Below are 25,500 nucleotides of genomic sequence, written 5' to 3'. Positions count from 1 at the left end.
TATGATTAAGTATAGGGGCATATCTGATTAATCAAGGATTTGAAAAGGGAATGCTTTTCTCTGTTCCCTGAGATAATTATGTTTACCTTTAGGATTAATGTCGCCAGTGAATAATGGGCTGACGAAGGAAACATCTGTACAGTCACACAGCAGGTATTACAGTTTCCTGCAGTTTCTTACTTGTGTATAGCAATTGGGTAACTTTTATCACTTTATTGCTTTGATTGTAAAAAAACAAAAAACGTTTTGAAACCACATGATTAAGTGTAGTACTCAATTACATTTTTTCCCCTCCATTGTGTGTTCATATATTTGGCTTGTGTTTGTTTTTATTCACAGGTCTGTGTCTGTTACTGTGATTTTCAAATCAGCTGTTGGGTGTTGTTTACAGTTGAACCCCCCCCCCCCCCACACACACACACACACTTTTTTTAAGACTGCTTATTGAGATATGTTTAGAACCTCCATTTTAAGACTCCTTCCTTTTCAAGACCTGATTTCTTTGATATTGTTGTTGTTGATTTTTTTTATATTTGAGATCTTAAAAACAAGGGTTTCAGGGTCCTACATTGTATTATATTTTGCACATTTTTCTTTTTTGTTTGTTTGTGCAAAGCAAGTATACAAAGCATATTTGTACGAATTTCTAAGTTTCTTGGTGTCATTTACTTTGTTAACATTTGTTTTCTTTGAAACATTTTTTTTTTCATTCTATTTTTTTTTTGGGGGGGGGGGGGGGGGGGGGACACTTGAATGTAAGCGACTGAACAAAACCTCTGCGTCATCCTGGAGGGACCAATAGGGTGCCCTCCCTTACCCGATCTTCTTCGAAGAAGTTCAAGTAGTTCATATCAACATCAACAATGGCTACCGAAGCAGGTGCGTGTCGGATTATTTTCATTGATCAGCATTTTAAGGCTCACCTTTTCGCACATCGCATTAATTGAATTGATTATAACCTTCCTTTGCGCCTGTCTGATTATTGGCTTTCATTTGAGATGACATGTTAGAGTACCGAAATGCCTTTCACGCCTTCTGCTAATCATTTTCGGTTTCTACGTTTTTCCTTCTTCCTTTCTGTCCCATTCGTGTCCTTTGTTTTTATGCGTTTTGCGTGAACTTTGTGTTTTTAGTGCACTTTATTGCATGAAAAAACTTTTTTACATTCTTGAGCAATGAGAAATAGACATTATCACGACAAAAGTACACCCAAATCCGAAGTGTTGAAGTTGCAATCCTTGCACTAAGTTGAAGTTGAAAGTGGTTTTGTGAACATTCTTCTTCTTCTTCTGCGTTCGTAGGCTGAAACTCCCACGTACACTCGTGTTTTTTGCACGAGTGGAATTTTACGTGTATGGCCGTTTTTTACCCCACCATTTAGGCAGCCATACGCCGTTTTCGGAGGAAGCATGCTGGGTATTTTCGTGTTTCTATAACTCAGCGAACTCTGACATGGATTACAGGATCTTTTTCGTGCGCACTTGGTCTTGTGCTTGCGTGTACACACGGGGGTGTTCGGACACCGAGGAGAGTCTGCACACAAAGTTGACTCTGAGAAATAAATCTCTCGCCGAACGTGGGGACGAACTCACGCTGACAGCGGCCAACTGGATACAAATCCAGCGTGCTACCGACTGAGCTACATCCCCGCCCCGTTTTGTGAACCTGATAGTCAACCGACATGCAGCTAGGTTAGACTTCGTTTATACTGCAAGCCCAGAACATATTTTTCCAATTGTAATTGAGCCTTTACTTGGATGAAAGCTGTGCTATCGCTGTAAAATAAAATTGCAACTTCCAGTTCAGAGCACATGAGACAGTGACAAAAGGTCAGGTGTCATGTCTACTGTCCCGAATGACACACGATTGCTGACATTTCACCATTGCCAAAAGAATAAACAAATAAGAAATAGGTAGAAAATGAATGTGAAAACTGACTTTGATTGTTGATCAGTATTTTCTATACCACTAACAAATAATCTACTTACACATAGCTGTTTGGCAAATGTATGTTGCATGGGACACACTGACATGAAAGTGGAAGATGTTTTTCCCTCTAGAGAAACTACATATCAAGTTACACTTTTTGTGCTCTTCCATTCCAGTTGGCAATCAATTGTTAACGCATGTTATTTGAAAAAATAGAACGAAAACAGATTAGATAGAATGAAAAATGTACTGGTGATGTCATTTGGGACATACTGACATGAAAACGTCACCTTTTGTCATTGTCTCTAATACATGTATTAATGCGTATTATTAATTGGAGCGCAAATAAATTCTACATTTTTCTTGTTATATTCTGAAGTTTGTGTTGTTTTACACAGAAAACATAGACACAGGAGCAGCAGGAGATGAACCAGAGAGTAAACCAGACCCCTCCACTGCCAACAATGATGACAGCCCAGTGGAAGGCACAGAAGAAAATGATGCCGAACCTGAAAAACCTGAGGCTAGCGGTGCCTCCTGTGGAACATCAGACATGGGCAACATTGTGGCACAAGAAACAGGCAAGATATAGACAAGAATATTGCTTCTATCAAATCCGCGGGTTTGATAATGTCTGTGCGCTGTTTCATCCTATATTGCCCTTTTCACACAGACACACTCAGTTTACAAATGCAGGCGTCACTGTGTGTGTATGCATATGTGCGGAATCATGGTGGGCAGGACCTTTCGAGTATGGGAATAGTCCGGGAAAATACAACTTTTTCAGGCAGTGAAATGAGTTTTTGCAAGAACAAAACTTGTTCAATTGGAAAATAAGTTTAAGTTAGGGTGCAACCAATGTGAAAAGTGTCTGGTGAACATTGTGTATAACTATAACGCTTTTTGTTTGAATAATTAAGTTTGATTGAACAATGAGGGCGTGACACTAATGGCAGTGCCGCATTTACTTTTGTAAAAAGACAGATATATGACGTTATCAAAGACATTTGTTGAAAAAATGAAAAAACTTGACTAAATGTGAAAAGAAGTAAATTACTTCCCATGACAGATCTTTTTAAACCCTGAAAAGGCTAGCCCCAGATTGCCAACATTTTGATTGGTAGACTTTCTTTTCTTTTTTTGCATTAGGCCAAAAAAAAAAAGGTCTGTTTACGGTAACATAGGCCCAAAAAATAGGGTCGGTAGGTCGGGATTTTTATTTTTTTTAAATTTTTTTTTCTCCAAAAAACCATATTTTTCAGTTATTTTGCCAAAAAACAGACTTTTATTTTTTATTTTTTCCCCCAAATGCCCAAAATAAGTCTAGGGTCGCGCGAAAAATAGGGTCGGTCGGGTTACCGTAAACAGACTATTTTTTTTTTGTGGCCTTAGCATGCCCCTGAAAACTCATGAGTTTTTAGAGATTTTTTCTTTCACTGTCAATTCCCATGTCTATGACTGTTGTTCATGCTTCATTGATATAAAGACAGCGGTTTGACTAAACTTTAATTGTTTTGATTTCAGATACCAGTTCATCAGAAACAGTTGACTTCAAAGTTATATTCAACAAACAGAAGTTTGATGTCTCCATGCAGATTGATTCTACTATTGAACAGTTAAAGGCAAAGACACATGTTTTAACAGGTAAGAGTTCCTGTCTTGCGTGTTGGTGCTTGTTTGTGCTGCATTAAGATTATGTATTAGCTGAAATACCGCTAAATTTTGTTTTTAAAAAATGGAAGTCGACAATCTCTGCTGAAATATACCTCACCATATATGCTGCTTTATTCAATATTGTAATTCAATCAAGTTTGCGTTTTAATGAAACAGATCCTGTGATTGGTCAGAATGCCCCAACTCATTAAAAATTACCGGTCATTAATTGTCGATAACCACTCGCTAAAAAACCCATTAACAACCTGCTGGCGAGGCGCATTGATACAGCCTCAACTAGTCTCGGTTAGCTTTGAGGGTCATTTTACAAGTAAGAAATATGAAGGCCAACGAAATACCGAGACCATAAGGTATGCGAAGTGATGACGTCGAATACGTGACGTAAGTTGATGCATGAATTCTTCCGGACTACGTAAGACAATTCCAAAGATCGCTTTTGTGATGAAAAGAATTTGTTTTAGAGTTTGCTGTCCAGAAACCCGTCAAAAAAGAAGGGAAAATGTGTGTGAAAGAAAACAAAACAGGAGCAGAGTGATACGATAGGAATACAGAGACATATTTCTTGGGACTTGACCCTTGCAGGTAGGTGGACTGAAAGTAGTGTGTGAACAGAACAGAACCAATTCTGTCTGTTTACAACCGCATGAAAGCAGGAAAGAGATCGTCGTCAGATTGAATTACAATAACATTAACATGCTTCCATTTGAAACTTCTCGGTCTTCATCGTGGATTGACGCCCTCCCAAAGTCTAATTGAAGCCCTCCGTCGCTTCGCTCCGTCGGGCTTCAATTAGCTTTTGTCGGGCGTCAACCCCCAATATGACCTCGAAATTTCAAATGGAAGCATGTTAATGTGTAATTAACACTATTTTTAGGTTACTTTTGTCAGTGAGTGATCAACTCATGATGATGATAAGCATGCAAACATGTTGATGCTGCTACTTTTGTTTTTGATATTCTTTCTTTTGTTCATTTTTTTCTGATGCACAACATGGTGGATACATTTGTGTAAAAAAACGCATTATGTTAAACTCGTGAGTTTTCATTTTACAAATGAAGTGTGTTCTTATCATTCTGTTTCATGTCTGCAGGTGTTCCTCCATCAATGCAGAAGATCATGTTCAGAGGTAATTAATAAAAGCAGTAATCACTTCCTATTCTATTTTTTTTAAGGGCAGAGATGGCAAGGAAATTAAGATTTGTTTCTTTGTAAACTTTTCACTATTTTTTTCAAGGACTTCGATAAAAAAACAGAAAAATACTTTTTTGTCCTAAAAAGTGGTATTTTAAAGACATGGGTCAGGATTGATGTTTTTTGCGACTTTTTAGGGCAAAACATGTAGTTCATGGGTCACATTCATCTTCCAGAATAATAAAGATAGTAGTTAGTACTTTGAAGTTTGTTTAATTTCACTCAATACAGGCCTAGAGCAACTTTTTCATATCATGAACAGATTTTGTTCCTTGGGTATATAATTATCACATTATCACAAAATACATTTCGGAAAAAAGGAGTTTTTGTACTTTGAAAATTGACAGAACTTCTTAAATTGTTCTTAGATAAATCATAGAAAGTCTCTCTGTTACTGTGTAGTGGCATCATTTCTAATGAAAATGAGAAAGTAAGAAGATTTAACAATTAGTCTCGAAGATGAATAGTTCCTATTGACAGTGCTTGTTTTCAAAAAATCAATTCTGAGAAAACAGGGTCAAAAGTTTTCAAAATGGTGTCAAAAGTTAATCAAATATTTTTAAAATGATCGCTTTATTGCAAGAAAGAGATTGAAGATGACAAAATTACTTCACGCAATGATTGTATTTTGTATGGTGTTCAAAGTACCTAAAAATGCTGATAATCCAAAATACGTTTTTGGGCAAAAATGTCGTGCCATCTGTAGCCTTAAGTTTAACATGAGCTGGTCTAGCTGAAAAGTAGCTTGTGCTTTATTTTGTGAAATTGTGAGTTGATGCTTCTGAGAATGAAATAATGCAGACTTCTTATTATATTAAGCTGTTAAAATGAAACACTTTCCAAGAGGAAAGGTGTATGTGTACGTATACAGAATAGCAGTGTTCCTTGTTTTCCTGTCAAATGTGAAGGAATTGTTTGACGAACAAACACTCAGATCAATAGACCATTTTTGGAAATAACTTTATCACTGCTACATGAGCGTTCAGCAAAGATTTGCCGCTTAAAGCTCGGACAAATATTTTGGCATTCGGCCGACACGTGCTTGAAGTAAGCAAGGAGAGAAATAAGTCCAAACCATATGCATTGCTCTAGGGGAAAGTGCTATTCTAACAGTTCATACCCTGCGCGCATACATAACGTCAGTTTCTTCCCATTAATTTAATCACATATTCTTACTCCAATTCTTATGAATGCATTGACTTTAGTCCCACATGCTAGATGTCGAAAAAACCTCTCAAATTACCTGCCCTTAGTAGGGTGGTAACCAAGCTAAAAGCGACGCCATAGCCGTTGCTATGGCCTGACCTTGCTCGGTTACCCATAACACCCTGCGCACCACGTGAGCGCCCGCATCCGTAATAATCATTCTCGACTTTCGACAACACACGGTGGACGTGTCCGAATTTCGCTCTCACTTTTGGCCTTCACATGCCTGCTCGTCCTTGAGACTAGCCGGTTCTTGGGGGTCTACCTGTCCGTCTACCTTTTGGTGAGATCTTTCCTGTTTATGTTTGGTATAAATGTTGATAGCTTTGTGTTGAACACGCACGCAGAAGTTTTTTGTTCTGGGTGACTGTTTTTCGCCGGTCTTAAAATGGCCGACAACAAAGCTAAACTTGGCGCGAGACTGGAAGGTGACAAGGCTCTTAGCCTGGTTTAGAAAACTATACCTAAGAGTAGCCTAAGAACTTTGATTTGCCTATTATGCGGGTCGTAGATCCGTCAAACAGCACTTCTTTTTATGTTCCTATCCCTCCGAGGGCGGGTTCAGTTCTTTCACAGCTCGCTTCCCCTGTTGGGGTTAATCAGCCTTTAGGCTCCTTATAGACTTTTTGTTGGATCGTCGTCGGTGCGACTGATGGGGAGGGGGTGGCCGTGTGGCTATTCTTTCCCCTTTCTCTGAGTAAGAGGAATCAGTCAATGTCCTCCTTTTGGGGGGACTTAACGATGTTTTGGTCTGTATTCTCAGCTGTTTCAGGCGCGATCGGCGGTTCCCGCCCTCCCGTTCGTCAGCTTCGCACTGTGGTCAAGTGCAAATGGCCTGTTCGGTTCAGCCCGTTTTTTGCCTCTGGTGGCTCTGGGCTGTTCGCGAGCACCCCTTCCTTTTAGGAGGGGGGGCCTGCTCCCTGCCTGCGTCTAACCACTCTGATTACCGCCGGTATTTCACAGTGTGTTACGCAGCCCCCCACCAATGGGGGGGGATAGGGGGGGCGCTCCTGCGTCGCACCGTCGCCTGGTGCAAACGGCCAGTTCGGTTCAGTCCTTTCTGCCACTGGTAGACTGGGTTGTTCGCGAGCACTCTCTCCTTTAGGAGAGGGGGCCAGCTCCCCGCCTGCTTTGGCCGCTCGGCTTGCTTTAAAAACAGCACTGCTGGGTCGGTCATGCAGCCCCCTTACCGTGAGGAAGGGGGAGTGGGGGGGCACGGTAAGTCACGGCCTGGGCTTGTCCCACTCTGCCCTTTGCGGGCAGGGGGCCGTGTTAGCTTCCCACCCTTTCCCGCCCTCCGGGCGCGTTCGGGTGGCGGCTTTCCAGGCTACGTTACATACCCCTTCTCTGCTCCATTTGGGGCAGGGTGGGGGGGGGGGGGGGGGGTATCAGTGGCTCACTCTTTCCCGCCCTCCGGGCAGGATCGGGTGGGGGCTGGAGTAGCGTTCCACCCTTTCCCTCCCTCTGGGTTGGACGGGGTGGGCGCTGTTGGACTGTCTTCACAGTCTGTGCCTCTATTGTCCTGGCCCGACAATCGTTCTCCTCCCCTATCGGGGTGGGTGGGCGGTGGGCTATAGGACTACGGCAGGTGGACGGAGGGGGGTCGGCCGTTGCTCAGTTCGTCTCTCTCCGTCGCTCTTACTGCTGTGGCGAGCCATCCCCCTCCCCATCTGGGGCATGGCGTGGCTCAGGCCTTTCTTCACAGCGGGGGTGCTATGTACGGCTTTCCAGGCTACGTTACATACCCCTTATTTGCTCCATTTGGGACAGGTGGCTGTGTTAGCTGCCTGTGCTTGTCGCGGGTAGCGGTCGCGAAACAATGAGCTTGACTCTCTTTTGTTCTCGGCAGGGTGTCTCGCACAGTGGTCAGGGAACAATGAGCTTTGCTCCGTTTTGTTCTCTGCACGGGCTGTGCCGGCTGTCTACCTGTGACAGGCGGAGACAGAACATACTCTTTCTCTCCAGTCTCCCATTCTTTGTATTCACAATGGTCTGTGGGGACTCGGCTATAGTATCGCCTGGCCAGTGGTCATTGTCCTTAGCCAGCATAGGTCACCCCCCCCCCCCCCCCCTCCTAGGGGTGGGTGAGTGATAGGGCTACTTGACTTCGGCAGGTGGACGAGCGAGGATCGGCCGTTTACGGCCGTTTCTCTGTTTCAGTCCTTACCCCCTCTAGGGGTTACGGCTGTGCTGGACCACCCCCCTCCCCACTTGGGGTGAGTTGTGGTTCAAACCAGGTAGTCTGGTTCTTAGCACTGGGATGCTTCTCTCGCACAGCGGGTGGGGTAAGACGCGCCGGGCCCGGCTTTGTCTTGTTTCTCCACTCTCTCTCCTTCTCGGCAGAGATCTGTGCCAGTTACCAACCCCTCTTCCCCCCACCTCTTGTTCAGGTGAGCGGTTTTGGGTTGGCAGTCAGAGGCTGATCACGCTTTTCATCCACACTCTTGGCGGTGTTATCGGCAGGAGTATGTAGTGCGCGACCTCCCCGGGCTCCCCTCCTTTTGTGTTTTACACAACTGGTGGTTAGCTTCGGACTCCTTGTTTGAGGAGGGGGAGTGTATAGGGTTGCCTACTGGTTGTAGGCTTCCCATACATAGAGCGGCTGCTGTTGCAGTTTACTTTGTCCCGGATAGGTTGGGGGTGTCTCTCTTCCTTCCTCTTCTGGGATGGCTTTGGGTTTTCACAGGCTTTCTCGCAATTTGTTTCATTTGCTGAGTCTGCGGTGATTGCCTACCACATGCCACACTTTTTGGCTTGATCCGCACCTTAGGATAGTGGTCTTCAGCCTTCACCTTTCCCGCTGCTTCATACGCAGGGGACTGCTGGCTTCGGGGTTTCAGGCTGCTTCGTCCTCACTTTTAGTGCGGAAGAAGATAGCAGGGAATTTTTCAGGCTCAGGGTCTGATCCGGACTTTTTTATTGCCAGGGGCTAGTTTCTAGCTTCGCTTACAGACCACAGGGAACATGGAGTTTTCATGATGTTACTCCTCCCTCTCCTCTCTGGAGGAGCTAGGATGGCATGGTTTGGAGTTTTCTGCTTTGGTTGAGACTCTCTTCTGTGCTTTCTTATAGGCAATCTTATCCTCCCTGAACGCTCTTTTGGGTTAGGGAGGATGCCTTGGATAAGGCTTTAGCCAGGCTGCTGGCAGCTTCGGCTAGGGTCGTCACTGAGCGGAGAAGTTTCTCGGTGACGTTTTAGGCCCACACTGTTTTTGCTTGGTGTGATCTCCTTCCTTTACAAGGGGTTTGATTTCATGCTGGTTGCAGGAAGCAAGGGTCAGGCTTTTTCGGGGGTTGTTAAAACCTACTCAATAGCTGGAATCTTTCCCTTCCTTCTTGGACCTCTGGCAGCGCATTTATGCGCTCCCGGTTACAAAGGGGTGTTTTGGTTCAGTGTCTCCTCCCTCTCTGCGGGAGGTGGGTCGGCATGGGCTAGAGCTTTCAGCTTTGGCTGAGATTTTCCTCGGTGCTCTCACATGAGCTTTCCTTCTGCGTTTCTGCACACAGGAAAGGGCTCGGTTTCTGGGGGTGTTGGTCTCTGGACTATCTCGGGGGGTGGTTGAGCTTTTTCAAGGTCAATCAGCTTGTCAGCTGCACTTTCTTTTGGTGTTGAACCAGGCTTTTTGCCTGGTGCTCTCAGTAACCAGGCAAAATTCCGAGCTGTCCTTATCCCAGGTTTTTTACCTGGGCATGCTGTTCGACTTTGTCTCTTGGAAGGTTTATTCTTCACACAAGAGAGAATAGGGAGGCTTTAAGCTCTTTTCACTGCCAGACTGGCACGAGAGCAGGCCTCTGCGGGGTCTTTAGACCCGATCTTCGGTCGGACGGTATCGATAGCTATGCTGGCCCTCTAGTCTTTCCTCAAGTTTTTTGGGGGGTTCGGCCTCACAGGTCTGGGACATGAGGGTCCTCCTCCAGAGTGGGTTCCTCCACGCGGGAAGGTGGCTGGAATCCTTTTGGATCGCTCAGGGGACTTTTTTCCCTAGCTTTGTTTCCCCCTGGACTTAGACCGCTTTATGGATGCGTTTTCGTCTAGATGGGGCCTGCACTGGCAATTGCAGTCTTGAGGCTGTGATGTAGACGCAAATCCTTGGGCTTCTCTTTTGCCCGAGGTTAGGAGCAGTAGCTCTTAGTCTACTAGCCTTTCCTTTTTGGCTATTTACAGGCATGTCTTGTTGCATTCGGGCAATTCTTCTGTTGCTTCTTATGTGAACTAGCTGGGGTGAGCAAGTTCTCACTCCCTGTCAGACAGAGTATAAGGGATTCTGATTGGGTTTTCACACTAAATCATTTTCTCAGGGGAATATCTCCCCGGCCAGCTCTGCGATCTGGCCGACTCGCTCAACAGGTCCTCTCAGGGCTTGCACAGGGGTTGGCCCATCTGCTTACGGGTCTGGAGGCGTGCTGTTTGTGTTTTAAATCATGGGTGCTGACTCTGGTCTTTGGGCACGAAGCATATATTTCCTCCACTTTATCTGTGTATGCTCCTTTTTTGGCCTCCTTGGCCAATTGGGGATTTAGAGCGGGGGTGCAACTCCTTAGCGCCCCTCTCTCAAGCCAGGTGGTTTTTCACCTCTGTTTCAGTTTTTGGCTTTGGGCAGCTGGGCCTCTTCTTTGAGGTTCCTGCGTCTCGGCTATCTCAGCTGTTTTGAAACAAATAGGCCTCTCTTCTGTTGCTCATGGCGCTCTTGTGGGCATGATCAAAGGACCTTGTTTTACGAGGTTTAGAGGCTCCCCCTTGTTTAGCGCGTGGGACTTTGTTCTACTTACTCTGGGCCTCAGCCCTATAGGGCAGTGAGGCGCATGCGTTTTTGGGGTTTGCCAGAGGATGTGGCCTTAGGGCTTTTGGTTCCGTTGGTTCACGGTGTTTGGCCAGGTTTTGGGGTTTCAGAAACCTGGTCAATATCCTCTGGTGTTTGATTCCCTCCTCTTGGGAGGATTCTCGCTCCGGGAGATTCGGATTTTCTATCTGTCTGGTTAGACTTTTTTAATCCCTTTTTTGACGTTACTGTCTTTTGGAACCACGAGCTTTAGCTCAGGTTCTTATTTCTTTACAATGGAGCGAAAGAGACATCTTTTATTTGTCTCTCTCTAGGGGCTCTGCTACATTCATAGGACAGTCCTATGAGTGGTGCGTTTTGAACAGGGGGGGGGGGGGGGGGCGTTCAGTCCTCCCTCTATTCCTTTTCAGGCGTTCGGGAGTCCGGAGTCTGGTGTTCTTCTCTGGCTGGTGGTGTTCCTCTCGCCTATGCGAGGTTTGCCAACAGCTCGGGTACAGATTTTGTGCTTCTTTTATTGCCGTGTTGCGTTCTGGTCGCCTAGGCGAAGCTTTGCAAACGGCTTACTGGAGATCAGATGATGTTTTCATCGGTTTCTATCTTCGGGATATCTCCTGCACGCGGCTAGATGGCTCCAGTTCATTGCTGGTTTTAGTTGCTGCAGGGCAGGTTCTTACAAGGACATAAGTAGGTTCCCTCCACCTTTAGGAGGAATCTGCATTCATAAGAATTGGAGTAAGAATATGTGATTAAATCGAAAATTTTTAATTAAATTTTGATTTAATATAATATACTTACCCAATTCTTATAGTTAATACCCTCCCATCCATCCCCGCTGGATTATGTCCTTGGGGTGTTTGTTTGTTTAATAGTCTCGAATGATTATTACGGATGCGGGCGCTCACGTGGTGCGCAGGGTGTTATGGGTAACCGAGCAAGGTCAGGCCATAGCAACGGCTATGGCGTCGCTTTTAGCTTGGTTACCACCCTACTAAGGGCAGGTAATTTGAGAGGTTTTTTCGACATCTAGCATGTGGGACTAAAGTCAATGCATTCATAAGAATTGGGTAAGTATATTATATTAAATCAAAATTTAATTAAAAATTTTCGATTTTATGAAGCGACTCACACTTGGAATAGAGAGCGTTTCCGTCAGTGGATAGCTGCTTGCGCATGGCAATTCAAGCTGAATTGGTTGGTCCATGCTAACTGTACCTGTGTATGAAACACGCCCCCCTCGCAGGTGACTGGTCTATAATGTCTCGTGGGGAAACTTTCCCATGTGACATTACTGGCCAGTCACTAGCGAGAGGGTGTGTCTCAAACATGTGCACAGGAACCACATGATGTTTGTCTGCAGAAAAGCAACTGTACTAACTCTTTCACAACCTATACAAACTCGACAGAGTTATTTGCGGAGTTTGTCTATTGGCAAGCAGCGCTGCCCCAAGGCACACCAGCTACCTGTGCTTGCCTTCACTATGACGATTGTTTTCTGTATTCCTGTCAGTGTTTTTATGCCCTTCTCTACCATCTACAGTGAAAATCACCTTTACGTGACCTCCATAAATTTGAGAAAATCAGGCCATAGAAAGGAGGTAGTCTAAAACTGGAGATAAAGTTACAAAGGTTATGAGCAGAACATTTGAAAAAAGAAAGGTCTGAAAAGGGGGAGAAGTTCAAATCAGCGGATCTGAAAAGGGGGGGGGGGGGGGGGCTCCACTGTATCAAGAGACTTTTGTGGATCATTTCCCGTTACAGTGGAACCTCCCTTTAAGAACTTAAAAAACGAAGAAAATCAGGTCATAAAATGGAGGTAAATTTGCAGGGGTTATGAACAGAAAATCTGAGATAAGAGAGACTTAAAAGGGAGGGGGTCTTAAAAAAGGGGGGTTCCACTTTATCTGCATACTGTGAAAAATGTTTCAGGCTTGGCCAAGGACCATCAGACGTTGCGGGAACTCAAAGTGATCAAAGGCGCTAAGATCATGGTGGTGGGCTCTACTCTGAACGATGTTCTGTCCGTCACAAAGCCCACGGAGCAGGAAATGAAGGAGGCTGCAAAAACCGATGCTGCTGCCACAAAAGAGCCTTTAACAACTCAAAAGGTTGGTTGTGTTCACAGGAAGAGCTGGAGAGAATGGTCGAATACAGTGTTTCACCTCTTTTAAGATTGCCAACAATCTGAGAAAATCAGGTCGTAAAATGTAGATGACAAATCTAAGACAATAGGATCTTAAAAAGGGGAAAGTTTTAAAAGTGGGGTTCCAGTGTGCTTCTTGCAGTATTACAAGATCATTTTTTATATTGAAATAACATGTTTTACTTTAATACTCCCTTATCAGACCTTTAATAAACATTTTATGTTTAGTTATTGACACAAGGTTTGCTTCTGATGTTGACTTATGTCCCTTTTATCATAAACATGGGTGCAACTCTGCCGGCTACACGCCGGCAGCCGGTTTTTGGTTTCATCGGCTGCCGATGTTTTTGTTCCAGGAGAGGTTTTTTTTGGCATTTTAAATACTAAAAAAGCCTGGACCCCAACTTTTGCCGGTTTTTGGAATTTTCCAGGTTGCACCCATGCATATATGTTAGCTCTTTTACACTATGATTCATATTTGAAGGACGTCATCCAGTCACATCAATAAATGTGCACAGTTTTGTCTTTCATTTCAAGTGCAGAAGGCATTTCAATATGTTGATGTCTTTTTATTCTCAGGTTCACAAGAAGGTGTTGGACAAGTATGGCAAGCCAGACGATGCATTACCAGGTGTAAAAAACATAAAACAACCTCTTCCCCACACACCTCTCACGGGAATGTACAATAAGTCGGGCAACAAGGTGCGACTGACTTTCAAAATGGAGGCAGACCAAATTTGGATAGGTACCAAAGGTGAGCAGAGTTATTTCTCAGTTTTTTGTTGTTTTGCGTGTGTGTGTGTTTGCACTCTTCAGTTTCCCTTTTTTTTTGTGTGTGGCTCAACAGTACAAACATTTCTTGAGCAGGGATTTCATCTGGCGTTGGAAGTTGGCAAGTATGTTGCAACTTTTATTTAAATAGCCGGGAAACTTTGCCATCGTTTTGTCACAGCTGCCAATGTTTTTCATGGTGGGCAGGAGAAAGATGACGCTAAGGACTGCTTTCCGAACATTGGTGAATGTGAATTTTCCAATCACAACAAATAAAACCTAGCAGGAGGGGAGAGCTTTTCTAAAGTTGTTTCATTCAAATCTGACATAAAATGTATCACCATTTGTCAAAGCAAGACACAGTTTTTTTTTGCAAAAGAGAAGGATGTTTGCATTTACCCTAAATGTACTGGCTTTGTGCAGTTTGCTACGCATCTGTGTGTGTGATGTGTATTTTATCATTGTTTCATCAAAGCTGAATGGAAAATGTTGCAGAAGAGAAGGCAAGTTTGTATAATTTACCCTGTATGTATTGACTTTTATTAAGTTTACTATGCAAGGGACTGGGTGGCCGAGTGGTAACGCACTTGCGCTCGGAATCGAGAGGTTGCGTGTTCGACCCTGGGTCAGGCCGTTATTTTCTCCCCCCTTTCCTAACCTAGGTGGTGGGTTCAAGTGCTAGTCTTTCGGATGAGACGAAAAACCGAGGTCCCTTCGTGTACACTACATTGGGGTGTGCACGTTAAAGATCCCACGATTGACAAAAGGGTCTTTCCTGGCAAAATTGTATAGGCGTAGATAAAAATGTCCACCAAAATACCCGTGTGACCTGGAATAATAGGCCGTGAAAGGTGGATGCAGCGCCTAAAGGCAGTCGATCTACTGGCCGATGTGAATGCGTGATATATTGTGTAAAAAATTCCATCTCACACGGCATTAATAGGTAACATGCGCCTTGAGTCGCCTTGTGTGGTGAGATACGTGCGCGATATAAATCCTCGTAAATAAAAAAAAAAATAAAAAAACAACTGTGAGTGCAGAATACTGGTACATGTTCATTCTTTTGAAAGGTGTATTAATGAATGGGTAAGTAAGTTGTTGGTTAAATGCTTAATGTTGAAGAACTGGTAAATAACGATAATAAGAATGTTTACTTATTGGTCACCCCTCTTTGCTCCAGAGCTAATTACGATTTACATACCCAAACAAACACAACAAATTTGGTGACTATTAGTAAGACATTTTAGTTTTCTTCAACGTTTTGTTTTTACTTTTTCTGCAGAGAGAACAGACAAGATTCCAATGAACTCCGTAAAACAGGTGGTTAGTGAAGCAATGGACGGCCATGAAGAGTATCATCTGTTGGTGAGTATGGTGTAAACTTCTGTGCAAATGATGCACAGGCATGGTATTTTTCTCTCTCGCTCATTGGTGAATTTACTGCATTTTCAAAGTTCCATCGAGTATGGTTGCACAAAACATTTTCTGAAAGGGAGGGGTGGAGGTTCGAAGCTTGTTTCAGACTTTTTTTTGTCAACAATGTCATGTTCATTATACCATACTCCAGTAAAGGACAGCGTGGCGGCAGAATTGAAAAGAACGTTAATTCCGGGGGATCTCTTCCGTGCTCTCCCTGTCCTTAGAAAGATTGGCTGTGTTGAATCCCTCATTTCGGTGTATGTTCTACTTGGCTAACATGCATTCGGCTTTGCAGAAATAGTGTCTTACAAATATCTTTGCCATGGTGAAGGGGACAGGGATGGAAGTAGCCATCTGCAAATCAGGAACTCCTGATTAAAGAACAAATTCTGAAAATTGTTTTGATTTTCATTGAAAATGTTATGACAGTAAAGATGTAGAATTCATTAAACAAAGAAAAGAAAAACGAAAAAATAAAAGAAAATGAAAAATTCATAACAATAATGCATCAAGGCAGATTTTCCTGATTTTGAATATTCTTCTTTGAACTTTCATGTCTGACAGGGTCTTCAACTAGGACCAACAGAAGCATCAAGGTATTGGATCTACTGGGTGCCGGCACAGTATGTTGACGCTGTCAAAGATGCCATCCTGGGCAAGTGGCAATTTTTTTGACGCTGCTGCCCTCCCCTCCGCCTTCTTACCTGCCCTTGTGTTGCCATGGTTTCTGTAAGCTGAGGGTCGGCACTGGTGGGAGACTGGATGAGCAAAGAGGGGCCAGGGGCTCTGCATTTTCAATGTGATTGCTTCTTTACTAGCTTTGGTGACAAACTTTTTGCAGTTTTCTTCTGCCTTTGGTTGGTAAATGACAGTTCTAATTTGACAAATATGGTGCATTTCTGAGCTCACAATCAGTTTTTCCAGTTTTTTTGGTTCTTATTTGAAAAGAAATATGTTTGAGCAAAAAGTTCTGATATGTTACAGTGCATGGTAATGTAGCTTATATGCATAAGAATCTCCCTCGACATTCCTCTCCGAAACTAACTTGCCATAATTAATGCCTTTAGTTAGCATTCTATAAGTATTTCCAAACAGTTGGTGTTATGTCGTTTATTGCTTTTTGTCTGAAGTTCTGAATCAGAGATGTGTTGGCCAGGGTGAATGTAAACTCATTTAAGGTAACTGATTTGATTTGAAGTTTATTGGAGGTTGATCAGATAAATCGTGGGAGGAAGGTTGTTTTAGTCAAATGGAAGGATGTTGTGTTGAGACATTTTTTAGTATCGTTTGAAAAGTTGTTTTATTCTTCCGCTTTGTGCGGGGTGTTTTAAACTTGAAGTTACCTCCATCTCAGAACACGTTGATGTGATTCAGGTTGTCTACTGTGTGATCAACATGTAGGACAACAAGAGTATGTATATGCTTCGTGTACTAATTTAGAAAGTAAAGACCCCCCGCGGGTTAGAGGGAGTCCCATATTGGTTGGGACGAGAAAGAATTTACCCGATGCTAACCAGCATGTCGTAAGAGGCGACTAACAGGTTCTGTTTCTCCTTTTACCCTTGTTAAGTGTTTCTTGTATAGAATATAGTCAATGTTTGTAAAGATTTTAGTCAAGCAGTATGTAAGAAATGTTACGTCCTTTGTACTGGAAACTTGCATTCTCCCAGTAAGGTCATATATTGTACTACGTTGCAAGCCCCTGGAGCAATTTTTTGATTAGTGCTTTTGTGAACAAGAAACAATTAACAAGTGGCTCTATCCCATCTCCCCCCTTTCCCCTATCCCATCTCCCCCCTTCCCCCGTCGCGATATAACCTTGAATGGTTGAAAACGACGTTAAACACCAAATAAAGAAAAGTAGAAAGTAAAGCGAGTAATATTATGTGTACTGTTACTGAGAGGGGCATGGAGATGTGAGATTGGGAGTTCTTAACTGGCACTAATAATTGATGAGTTTCTGGTAGATTAGTCTAAATAATTAAAAAATAAATCCACCAGCCTTTGGCTGCATCCTGACTCAAGAAGTTTATTGTCCCTACCCAAAATAAGGAAAATTACTTCACAGTGTTGGGCGCCGCGCCTTGAAACATAAAAAACCCATCAAAATGACGAAGATTAAATCTTGCTAAGGTTTTAAAGAAATGGGTTCTTGTAAAAGCCTTGATCAGTGTGTTTTAGAGTTAGGGGTGGTATTTGTTCGATGATTTTAGCTCATGAAAACATTTGGTAAATGTGGTTTGCTGTATTCTTTGGTTCTACTGCAATTTCAAGCACATGACATTTTTCCCTCTGTGAAAACAGCATACAATTCTAACAACATTTCAGCATCTGAAATGACAAAGTAATACATGTACCAAAAGTCATCAAAGCCGTTGTTTGTCTTCTGTGCCGCAATTTTCGGAGTTTTGATTATTCGGTGTGCTTCAAACAATTTTACATGTGCTTGCATTGTGCGAATGAATGTCCTTATGTTTGTGTCTTCTGCGAGGATGCATTTGGTACTGACTGCGACAAGAGTGATTAAACTGAGCAAATCAGAGTTGTTGTAATGAAGTTTTCATTGAGAGTACGAGGGAGATGAGTGTGTGTGTGTGTGTGTAAACAGTGGTTATCCAGGGCCGGACTAGGCGAAGAGGAGGGGGGGGGGGGGGGTTGCCAGTGGTGGTCCAGGGGGATGTTCCTCCTGGCGGGGTCAAGGGGCAGAGCCCCTCGTGGGGGTCAGGGGGCGAAGCCCCCTGAAGCTGATGGGAAGGTCATATTCTGAGATAGGAAAATGGTCGCTCCTTGCATGAAACGGCATAAAATAAACAATAATAAAAAATGTTTTAAGTAAGTGAGGTACATGTTTAGGCTAGGGGGGGGGGGGGGGGGGAGGGGGGGTTGCGCAACCCCCATAACCCCCCCCCCGGTAGTCCGGCCCTGTTATCAAAGATGATTAGGAGAGCGAGAGAGAAATCTGTCTGCAAGAGAGCATAATATCATCAGCAAAAACGCTTAGGTATTAACTTACTGTTGCTGGTCTCTCTGATGTACCTGCCGTTTCTTACATACCACCAAGGGAAGGATGACTGGACTTTGACCAAACTAGTGACACCACTATCATCTTACTGAAAAAACCCAATGTTTTCCCATGTGGCACTATAGGCCATTATGGGGCTGAGAAATAGCTCAGTCGGTAGCAGCGCTGGCTTCAAAACCAGTTGTTGCTATTGGTGTGGGTTCGATCCCCACCTTCGGCGAGGGATTTATTTCCCAGAGTCAACTTTGTGCAGACTCTCCTCGGTGGCGGAACACCCCCGTGTGCACGTATGCGCACGATAAAGAACCCAAGTTCACAGCGAAAGTTTCAGGGCTTGCAAAAATGAATATAGGAAAAAGAAAAAAATGGGTAACTTGCCATGAGAAAGCAGCCGGAATTTCTATGAGGGTAAACTCACAGGACTATATGATATCTTACCCTTATCTTTATCCAGTCACTAGTGAGGGTGTGAGTCTGAAACACGTGTAGATGTTTGTCTCTAAACAAAGCAAGGGTACCAACTCTTTCACAATCCATACAAACCCGACTTATTTCCGAACATCGTCAATTGTGACCCTCCACCACGAAATGAGTCGCATGTCACCTCGCGCGGTTCTGCGCTAGACTTAATATAAGTCCGGGGAGTGTCTGGTAACAGTGTGAGGGTCACCTTAGTCACAGGCTTATAACTCAAACAGTTTTTGCTCTTTTCTAAAACGGGTTTCACCACTGGATAGAGCATAAAAAACTCTTTAGGAAAATGTAAAAATATGAAAATAATGCAAAGGTGACATGCGACTCATTTCGTGGTGGAGGGTCACAATTGAGAAAAATGTACAGTACAAAGGTCATGAACAAAAAATCTCAAAAAGCAAGGTTGATAATTCGGAGGCTCTGTGTGTGTGTGTGTAAGTGGGTCTTGAAAGGGGCAGGCCATTGCATATGATTACCAACTGAAAAGATAACCGTACTTAACAATACCATGCTCGTATCCATATTGAATGAAATAACTCAAAAAGATATCAAATGATCTGCTCATTTTTTAAAGATTTTTTTTGTACATTGTCATTACTTCATTATGGAATTGCTCAGAATGTTTTCTTTGTCATTTCTTCATTATGGAATTGCTGAGAAATTTCAGGTCACTTCCTCTCAGTGAAAAAGTAGCAGCTCCAAGATTCGCGCTATCAATTTGTTTGCTTATATACGTGTAATCAACAATTTGCACTTCTGGCATAACAACCGAGGTAATTTACGTGCCACAGTGATAACACAGGAGGTATGACTTCGATACCATCTGTGAGACATCACATATTGTTGACCCGTGTTTGTCCCAGCCAGAATTTGAACCTGTGACCCGATGATCACATGGCCAGTGCTGTATCAACTGAGCTACTGGTGTCATACAAATTCATAGCTGAAACGATATCCTGTACCATGAGAAAACAGCCAAACACATTGTCCTGGTGCCAAACTGTGAGTGCACATAGTCCTGCTGCCACGAGACGCCTATATGTAGGGCCTATGCAACACTCGGTAGAAAGTCAGAACAATATGTAATGAATAGTCAAAATCTGCAATTGCGGTACCGGTAATGTTGCCTTTTCTCTGCAACAGAGCAGTATTTATTTTGGTACTATAACCTTCTCATGTAGGCAATTGTGCAGACCGTCTCAGATCTGCCCAAGATGTCACTATGGTTAGGAGCATCCTTCCACTTAGACTCACGCCAACAATTTTATTTTATTTTTTATAACACTGTGCAGAGTGGCAATTTCTTGCTAAAATAATTTCTTAAGCAACGCCATGTCAATCTGTTAAATTACTCGCGTACAGGAAGCAGCCACTGAGGCTGTTAATTATTGGAAGGATGCCCGTAACGCGGCTAAAACAGTGGACACATCTGAGGTGATGAATACAAATACCAACAAGAGAAAGAATAACGCATCTTTGACGACATGCTCTCAAACACCCAAGACAATCTTGACGGCCTTAACGGCATGTTTGGGACATTCATTTAAAACTTTTCCCTTTGACGTTTTGGTGAAGGAACCGCTGAAATGATATAAAAGACGATATGATGTTGCAAAACAGTGCATGGTACCACAACTTTGTGAAATAACCATCTTTCGTGCTGCCTTAAAGGAATGATGTCTTGAGTGTGTGTTCCCTGTCTTGTCTCTCCCTGTAATCTTTATGTCTTTTGTCGGAAATGAAAACGGAAAGCATCAGAGCCGTATACAATCCTTGTCTGTAACTAAGTTCTGTCTGATCAGCCCTTCTCGGTGTTGATGACTGATGCTACAGAAAGTAAAATATTAAATGACCATTTGAACTCGGTTGTTGTTTGTTGTAGCTGGGTTTTTTATTTTCATATTTTATTTTTTTAAATTTCATATATGTATACTTATTTTCGGGGAGGGGGGTTGCGGCGCGTGCCTGTGTGTATTTATATATATACATGTGTTTATGTTTTTGTATGCGTGTGTGTGTGTGTGTGTTGGCTGGAGATCTCAGATTATGATGACACTGTACCGTTTTATCTTTTGGCCGAAGGCAGATGGCGAGGTGTGTGTGTGTGTGTGTGTGCAGTGTTGGTTCGAATTACTGCAATTACGGCCACACTCTGCAAGAGGTAGTCAGTAGCTGCGATTAAATTAGTGCGAGATGAACATCATAACATAATATGAAACACAGAATACACTGAAATCAGGTCAACCCGCTGTGTCAACCACTCTTGAAAACACTGCAATCATACACAAAAGCGTAGGCTGCTATATATATGAGATGCAGTTCGCTGTAATGACAGCGTAACATCGGTACGCCACTGTAATGACACCACGATTCGCCAAAATGTCAAAACCAGTACAAAATACCCCACTATAATAACAGCACGATTCGCCCAAAATGACACGATTCGAGACATAATGATAGTGCGTGACGCAGGCAGCGTGATCATCAGCCTTGCTTTCTGCCTCGGGGTCAGGTATCTTCCACCCTCGTCTGTCGATGTCATGTCCGGACCTCGGAAATGAAAAACAAAAGGACGAAGAAGAGGGAGGGAGAGAGAAAGAGGGAGAGAGAGAGAGAGAGTAGTCGGGCCGGATGGGTGTGTCTTCGGCCAAAGAGGACTGAGAGGTTGCATGATTGCATAACTTGATATACTTGATAATACATGTATTGTTTTGAGTCTATGTTGCCGCTTTCTGCCCCCTTCAGGTCTGTTTCCCTGCCCGCCAACCCACCTCCCACCCTACTGTACGTTATTAAAAGTACCGTGGAACCTGCCCCGGAGACCACCTGTCCTTTAAGACCGTGCCGCCACCTGCCCGATTAAGACCACCCCAAAGGATCCCCGACGGTTATTCCGACTATAAAAATCACCTGTCCATAAAGACCACCTGCATAAAGAGACCACTTTTGCTCAGTCCCTTGGGTGGTCTCTTCAGACAGGTTCGACTGTACCGTCCATCTCGTCACAGAGTCTTCTTCTTCTTCTTCAGCGTTCCAGAATTTTCTGGTTACGTGTGAGCTCGTTTGCCCATTTGGGTTCCCCACACTATACTCTGCGAGCATAGTCAGCTTCATTCCGCTTTCGTTGAGTAGGCATGCTGGGTATTTTCGTGTTTCCATAACCCACCGAACTCTGACATGGAATACAGGATCTTTTCCGTGCGCACTTGGTCTTGTGCTTGCGTGTACACACGAAGGGGGTTAAGTCACTAGCAGGTATGCACATAAGTTGACCTGGGAGAGCGGAAAAGTCTCCACTCTTAACCCACCAGGCGGCAGCGACTGGGATTCGAACTCCCGACCCCCCGATTAGGAGGCCGACGTCTTACCACCACGCCACTGCGCCCGTCACAGGGTCAACCACCTGGCCTAGTGGCAAGGCGTCCGCCCCGTGATCGGGAGGTCGTGGGTTCGAACCCCGGCCGGGTCATACCTAGCTAAGACTTTAAAATTGGCAATCTAGTGGCTGCTCCGCCTGGCGTCTGGCATAATGGGGTTAGTGCTAGGTCTGGTTGGTCCGGTGTCAGAATAATGTGACTGGGTGAGACATGAAGCCTGTGCTGCGACTTCTGTCTTGTGTGTGGCGCACGTTATATATGTCAAAGCAGCACCGCCCTGATATGGCCCTTCGTGGCCGTCGGCTGGGCGTTAAGCAAACAAACAAACAAACAAACAAGGGTCAACCAGCACAGATATGCCCCGGCTTTTACATATGTGAACAGCTCAGATCATGGGTCAATAAAGTGTTACACAGATGGTCAAAATTAAAGTACAAGATATTGCACTGGAAGTGGAACTACACTGTTGCTTAGTGTCTGTATGAAGCTACAAGGTGAAAATAGAAAAAGAAAAACACGATTCTTGACTTTGATGGGCTTTTTCTGCTCGTAAGCACACATTCTTCTACTCATCACAGCATGCCCCATTATTGAGTTTAAAACACCAATTAAATTTGTTTTGAATAAAACTCACAATTTTACATTAAGAATTTAGAGACCTGAATCAATTAGGTATATCCTACTTAGTTTGACTTTTGCAAAACTAAGTAATTACACATTTAATTGAATCAGTCAGACAGACGGAGACATAGAGAGACAGACAGGGGCAAACAGAAATCTGAGAAAGAAACCCCTTTAAAAATGTTACCATGTTTGAAATGAAACATGCAAGGTGAAGCCATAATTCATCACCTTTCAGTATGACGTCATGAGCGTGTTCCACACTTGAAATGACGTGTTTTTATCATGTTGTCAGCTGCACGGAGCTTGGAAGTATAATTTCCATTCAACGATCCGAGTTTGTTAAGTTTTAGCCTATTTTCAACGTCAAACACCATGAAACTATATATATTTGGAATCAGAAAATGGTAAGGAATAGATAGAAGTTGTTTTTAAGTGTCTTTTTTCATAAATAAAGATAGTGGTTATTTATCGGTTTTCTTCATTTTTAAGCATAATTATCAATACAAAACAACAAAACTATATAGTTTTAGATACAGGACGCAATAGGAAATACACCAATATAAATTTTTTGTTTCAAATATTAGTTTTTAAAAATTTGAAAAAATGACATATTTCGAACAAACATTTCAATAACAAAACTTTAAGTGACCAAACTGAAATGCAATCCCATAATCCGGCCTAGATCTGAGATTGTGTGATAAGAAATTCGATCAAATTGATGAAAAACTGTAACTGTGAAAGTGCTGCCTCGACCTTTTGGCAAACGGTAAAATATGACGTCATCAAACTGTCCTATCAATAAACGAAAAAACCTTCTATGAGAAAATCCAGTCAAAAATATCCATATCAAATTTCATAAAGATCCACTCCGTAGTTTTTGAGATATGATCTGCAGTGTGAAAAAACGCCCATAACGCCCAAAACGCAAACTCATTTGTCATGATTTGGTCGTGTTCTGCTGATACTATAATGTTTTTCTTTCCTAAAACACACTATAATAGTAGCCTTTCCCAATGTCTATGCTAAAACTGACTTGTCTGTGTTGTCAATGATTTTGCTACAGTGTGAGAACACAATCTCACGCCCATAACGCTGTGACACGAAAACTCATTTGGTCGTGTTCTGCCGATACTGTAATGTTTTTCTTTCTTAAAACACACTATAATAGTAGCCCTTCCCAAATGCAATGCTAAAAATGACTGGTCTGTGTTGTCAATGATTTTCTGCGAGAATGCGATCTATCTGTTTGTCGCAAAGACCGTGTGACACGAAAGTTATGAGCGGAAGACAAATCTGCTGAGTGCAATTACGTTTCAGAAGATAGTTGGTTAAAACAGTTTATCACTCAGACACGCAAAGAAACACTATAACTTTATTATTCAGGCCATATTTGCTTTCCTTTGTCATGTATGAAAGTACTGGCCTTGGTTGAAGAAAGTGACCTGTCGCTGTGCAACAAATTTGTCGCCATTTTCCGCCGTGTTTTGTAAATAAAACGTGTTTACTACCCACATATACAAAACGATGCTGTTGGTTCTTTTTATTTTCTTATTGTTTGATTCATGCTTAGCAGTTTAGTATGCTTTGTTTTCTTCTCAATTCAATGGATGGCTATAAAATAAGCATTTAAATGTGAAGGTGTTAAAATTACCCATGATCTGAGCTGTTCACATATGGGATAAGAACATCCTTCTGCTTGGACACGCACCCAAAATCAACAGCATGGTTGCCTTTTTGGGCACTGACTGTGCAATTTATGCTGTTGAATTGATCATACAGTTAACACCGGTGTCAATCCGCCCAAGTTATTCAGCAAAAAGATGGTTCCATCTTGAGAGATAGAGTCCAGGCGGTTGATTTAGTTTCGGTATGTGTCCAAATACAATGGAACCCCCCTTTTAAGACCTAAATAAATCTGAGAAAATCAGGTCTTTAAAAGGAGGGAGTCTGAAACTGGGCCGGGTTTAATTCACAGCGGTTATGAACAAAAAGTCTTAAGAAAAAGGAGGGAGTCTTAAATTGGGAGGGGGGAGGGGGTAAAAGGGGGGTTCCACTGCAGAACGTTAAACTTGTCACGAGTAGGCTACTGCAAGGCAGAGCAGATCCGGTGCAGTGTACGTGATGATCTTAGTCTGTTCCATTCTGCACCCATCTTCATTTAATTGAATAATTCCACAATATTCCCTTGGTTTCTCAGGTGTGCATGATGGCTAACGGGAGAAGGACTGTACCCTTAGCCTATTGTATTACATTGAGTCGACGGTTTTATGAGATACAGCTGTAGAAAAAAATCCGAAAATAACTCTGTGACATGGGTTGTAAAATAGTGAATACCTTTGCTTTTACTTCCTCAAACATTGAAGGGGCCAATCACTAGCGAGGGATGTGTCTGAAACACGTTGACAGGAGCACGTGTACATTTATTTATCCCTGAAAAAGCAAGGGTATTCACTTTTTCACAACCCATACAAACCTGACAGAGTTATTTCCCAACATCGTCTGTTAGGCCCCTGGTGTAGGGAGAGATTTTGAGGAGATTACACACACACACACACACACACACACACACACACACACACACACACACTAAAACACACCCACACACACGTGACACACACACACGTGACACACACACACACACTAAAACACGCACACACACACACTAAAACACACACACACACACACACACACACACACACTCACACACACACACGCACACACACACACTAAAACACACACACACACACGCACACACACACACACACACACACACTAAAACACACACACATACACACACACTCACACACACACACACACACACTAAAACACACACACACACATACAAACACACACACACACACTAAAAAAAACACACACACTAAAACACATACA

The 25,500-nt window shown here is 43.1% G+C and overlaps 1 protein-coding gene across 1 annotated transcript; it reads left to right on the top strand.

Annotated features, from left to right (window-relative positions):
• Window positions 1-802: 802 nt before the first annotated feature.
• LOC138958898 (ubiquitin domain-containing protein UBFD1-like) lies at window positions 803-17,653 on the top strand. The gene is made up of 8 exons (XM_070330219.1): window positions 803-879; window positions 2,328-2,510; window positions 3,454-3,573; window positions 4,694-4,729; window positions 12,708-12,886; window positions 13,501-13,675; window positions 14,975-15,057; window positions 15,676-17,653. Exons 1-8 carry the CDS (start codon window positions 864-866, stop codon window positions 15,784-15,786), a joined length of 903 nt encoding a protein of 300 aa, XP_070186320.1. The 5' UTR covers window positions 803-863; the 3' UTR covers window positions 15,787-17,653.
• Window positions 17,654-25,500: the final 7,847 nt, after the last annotated feature.

The sequence above is a fragment of the Littorina saxatilis genome, linkage group LG2, assembly GCF_037325665.1.
Source record: "Littorina saxatilis isolate snail1 linkage group LG2, US_GU_Lsax_2.0, whole genome shotgun sequence".
In the NCBI taxonomy this organism is placed as follows: domain Eukaryota; kingdom Metazoa; phylum Mollusca; class Gastropoda; order Littorinimorpha; family Littorinidae; genus Littorina; species Littorina saxatilis.
The sequence above is the reverse complement of the archived record's forward strand: the minus strand, read 5'-3'. Positions and strand labels throughout refer to the sequence as shown.

What these genes read in the sequence shown, in the direction of transcription:
- LOC138958898 (XM_070330219.1), top strand. An exon ending in CATTGTGGCACAAGAAACAG is followed by an intron (nt 2,511 to 3,453) that starts GCAAGATATAGA and finishes TTTTGATTTCAG; the next exon opens with ATACCAGTTCATCAGAAACA. An exon ending in AAAGACACATGTTTTAACAG is followed by an intron (nt 3,574 to 4,693) that starts GTAAGAGTTCCT and finishes TCATGTCTGCAG; the next exon opens with GTGTTCCTCCATCAATGCAG.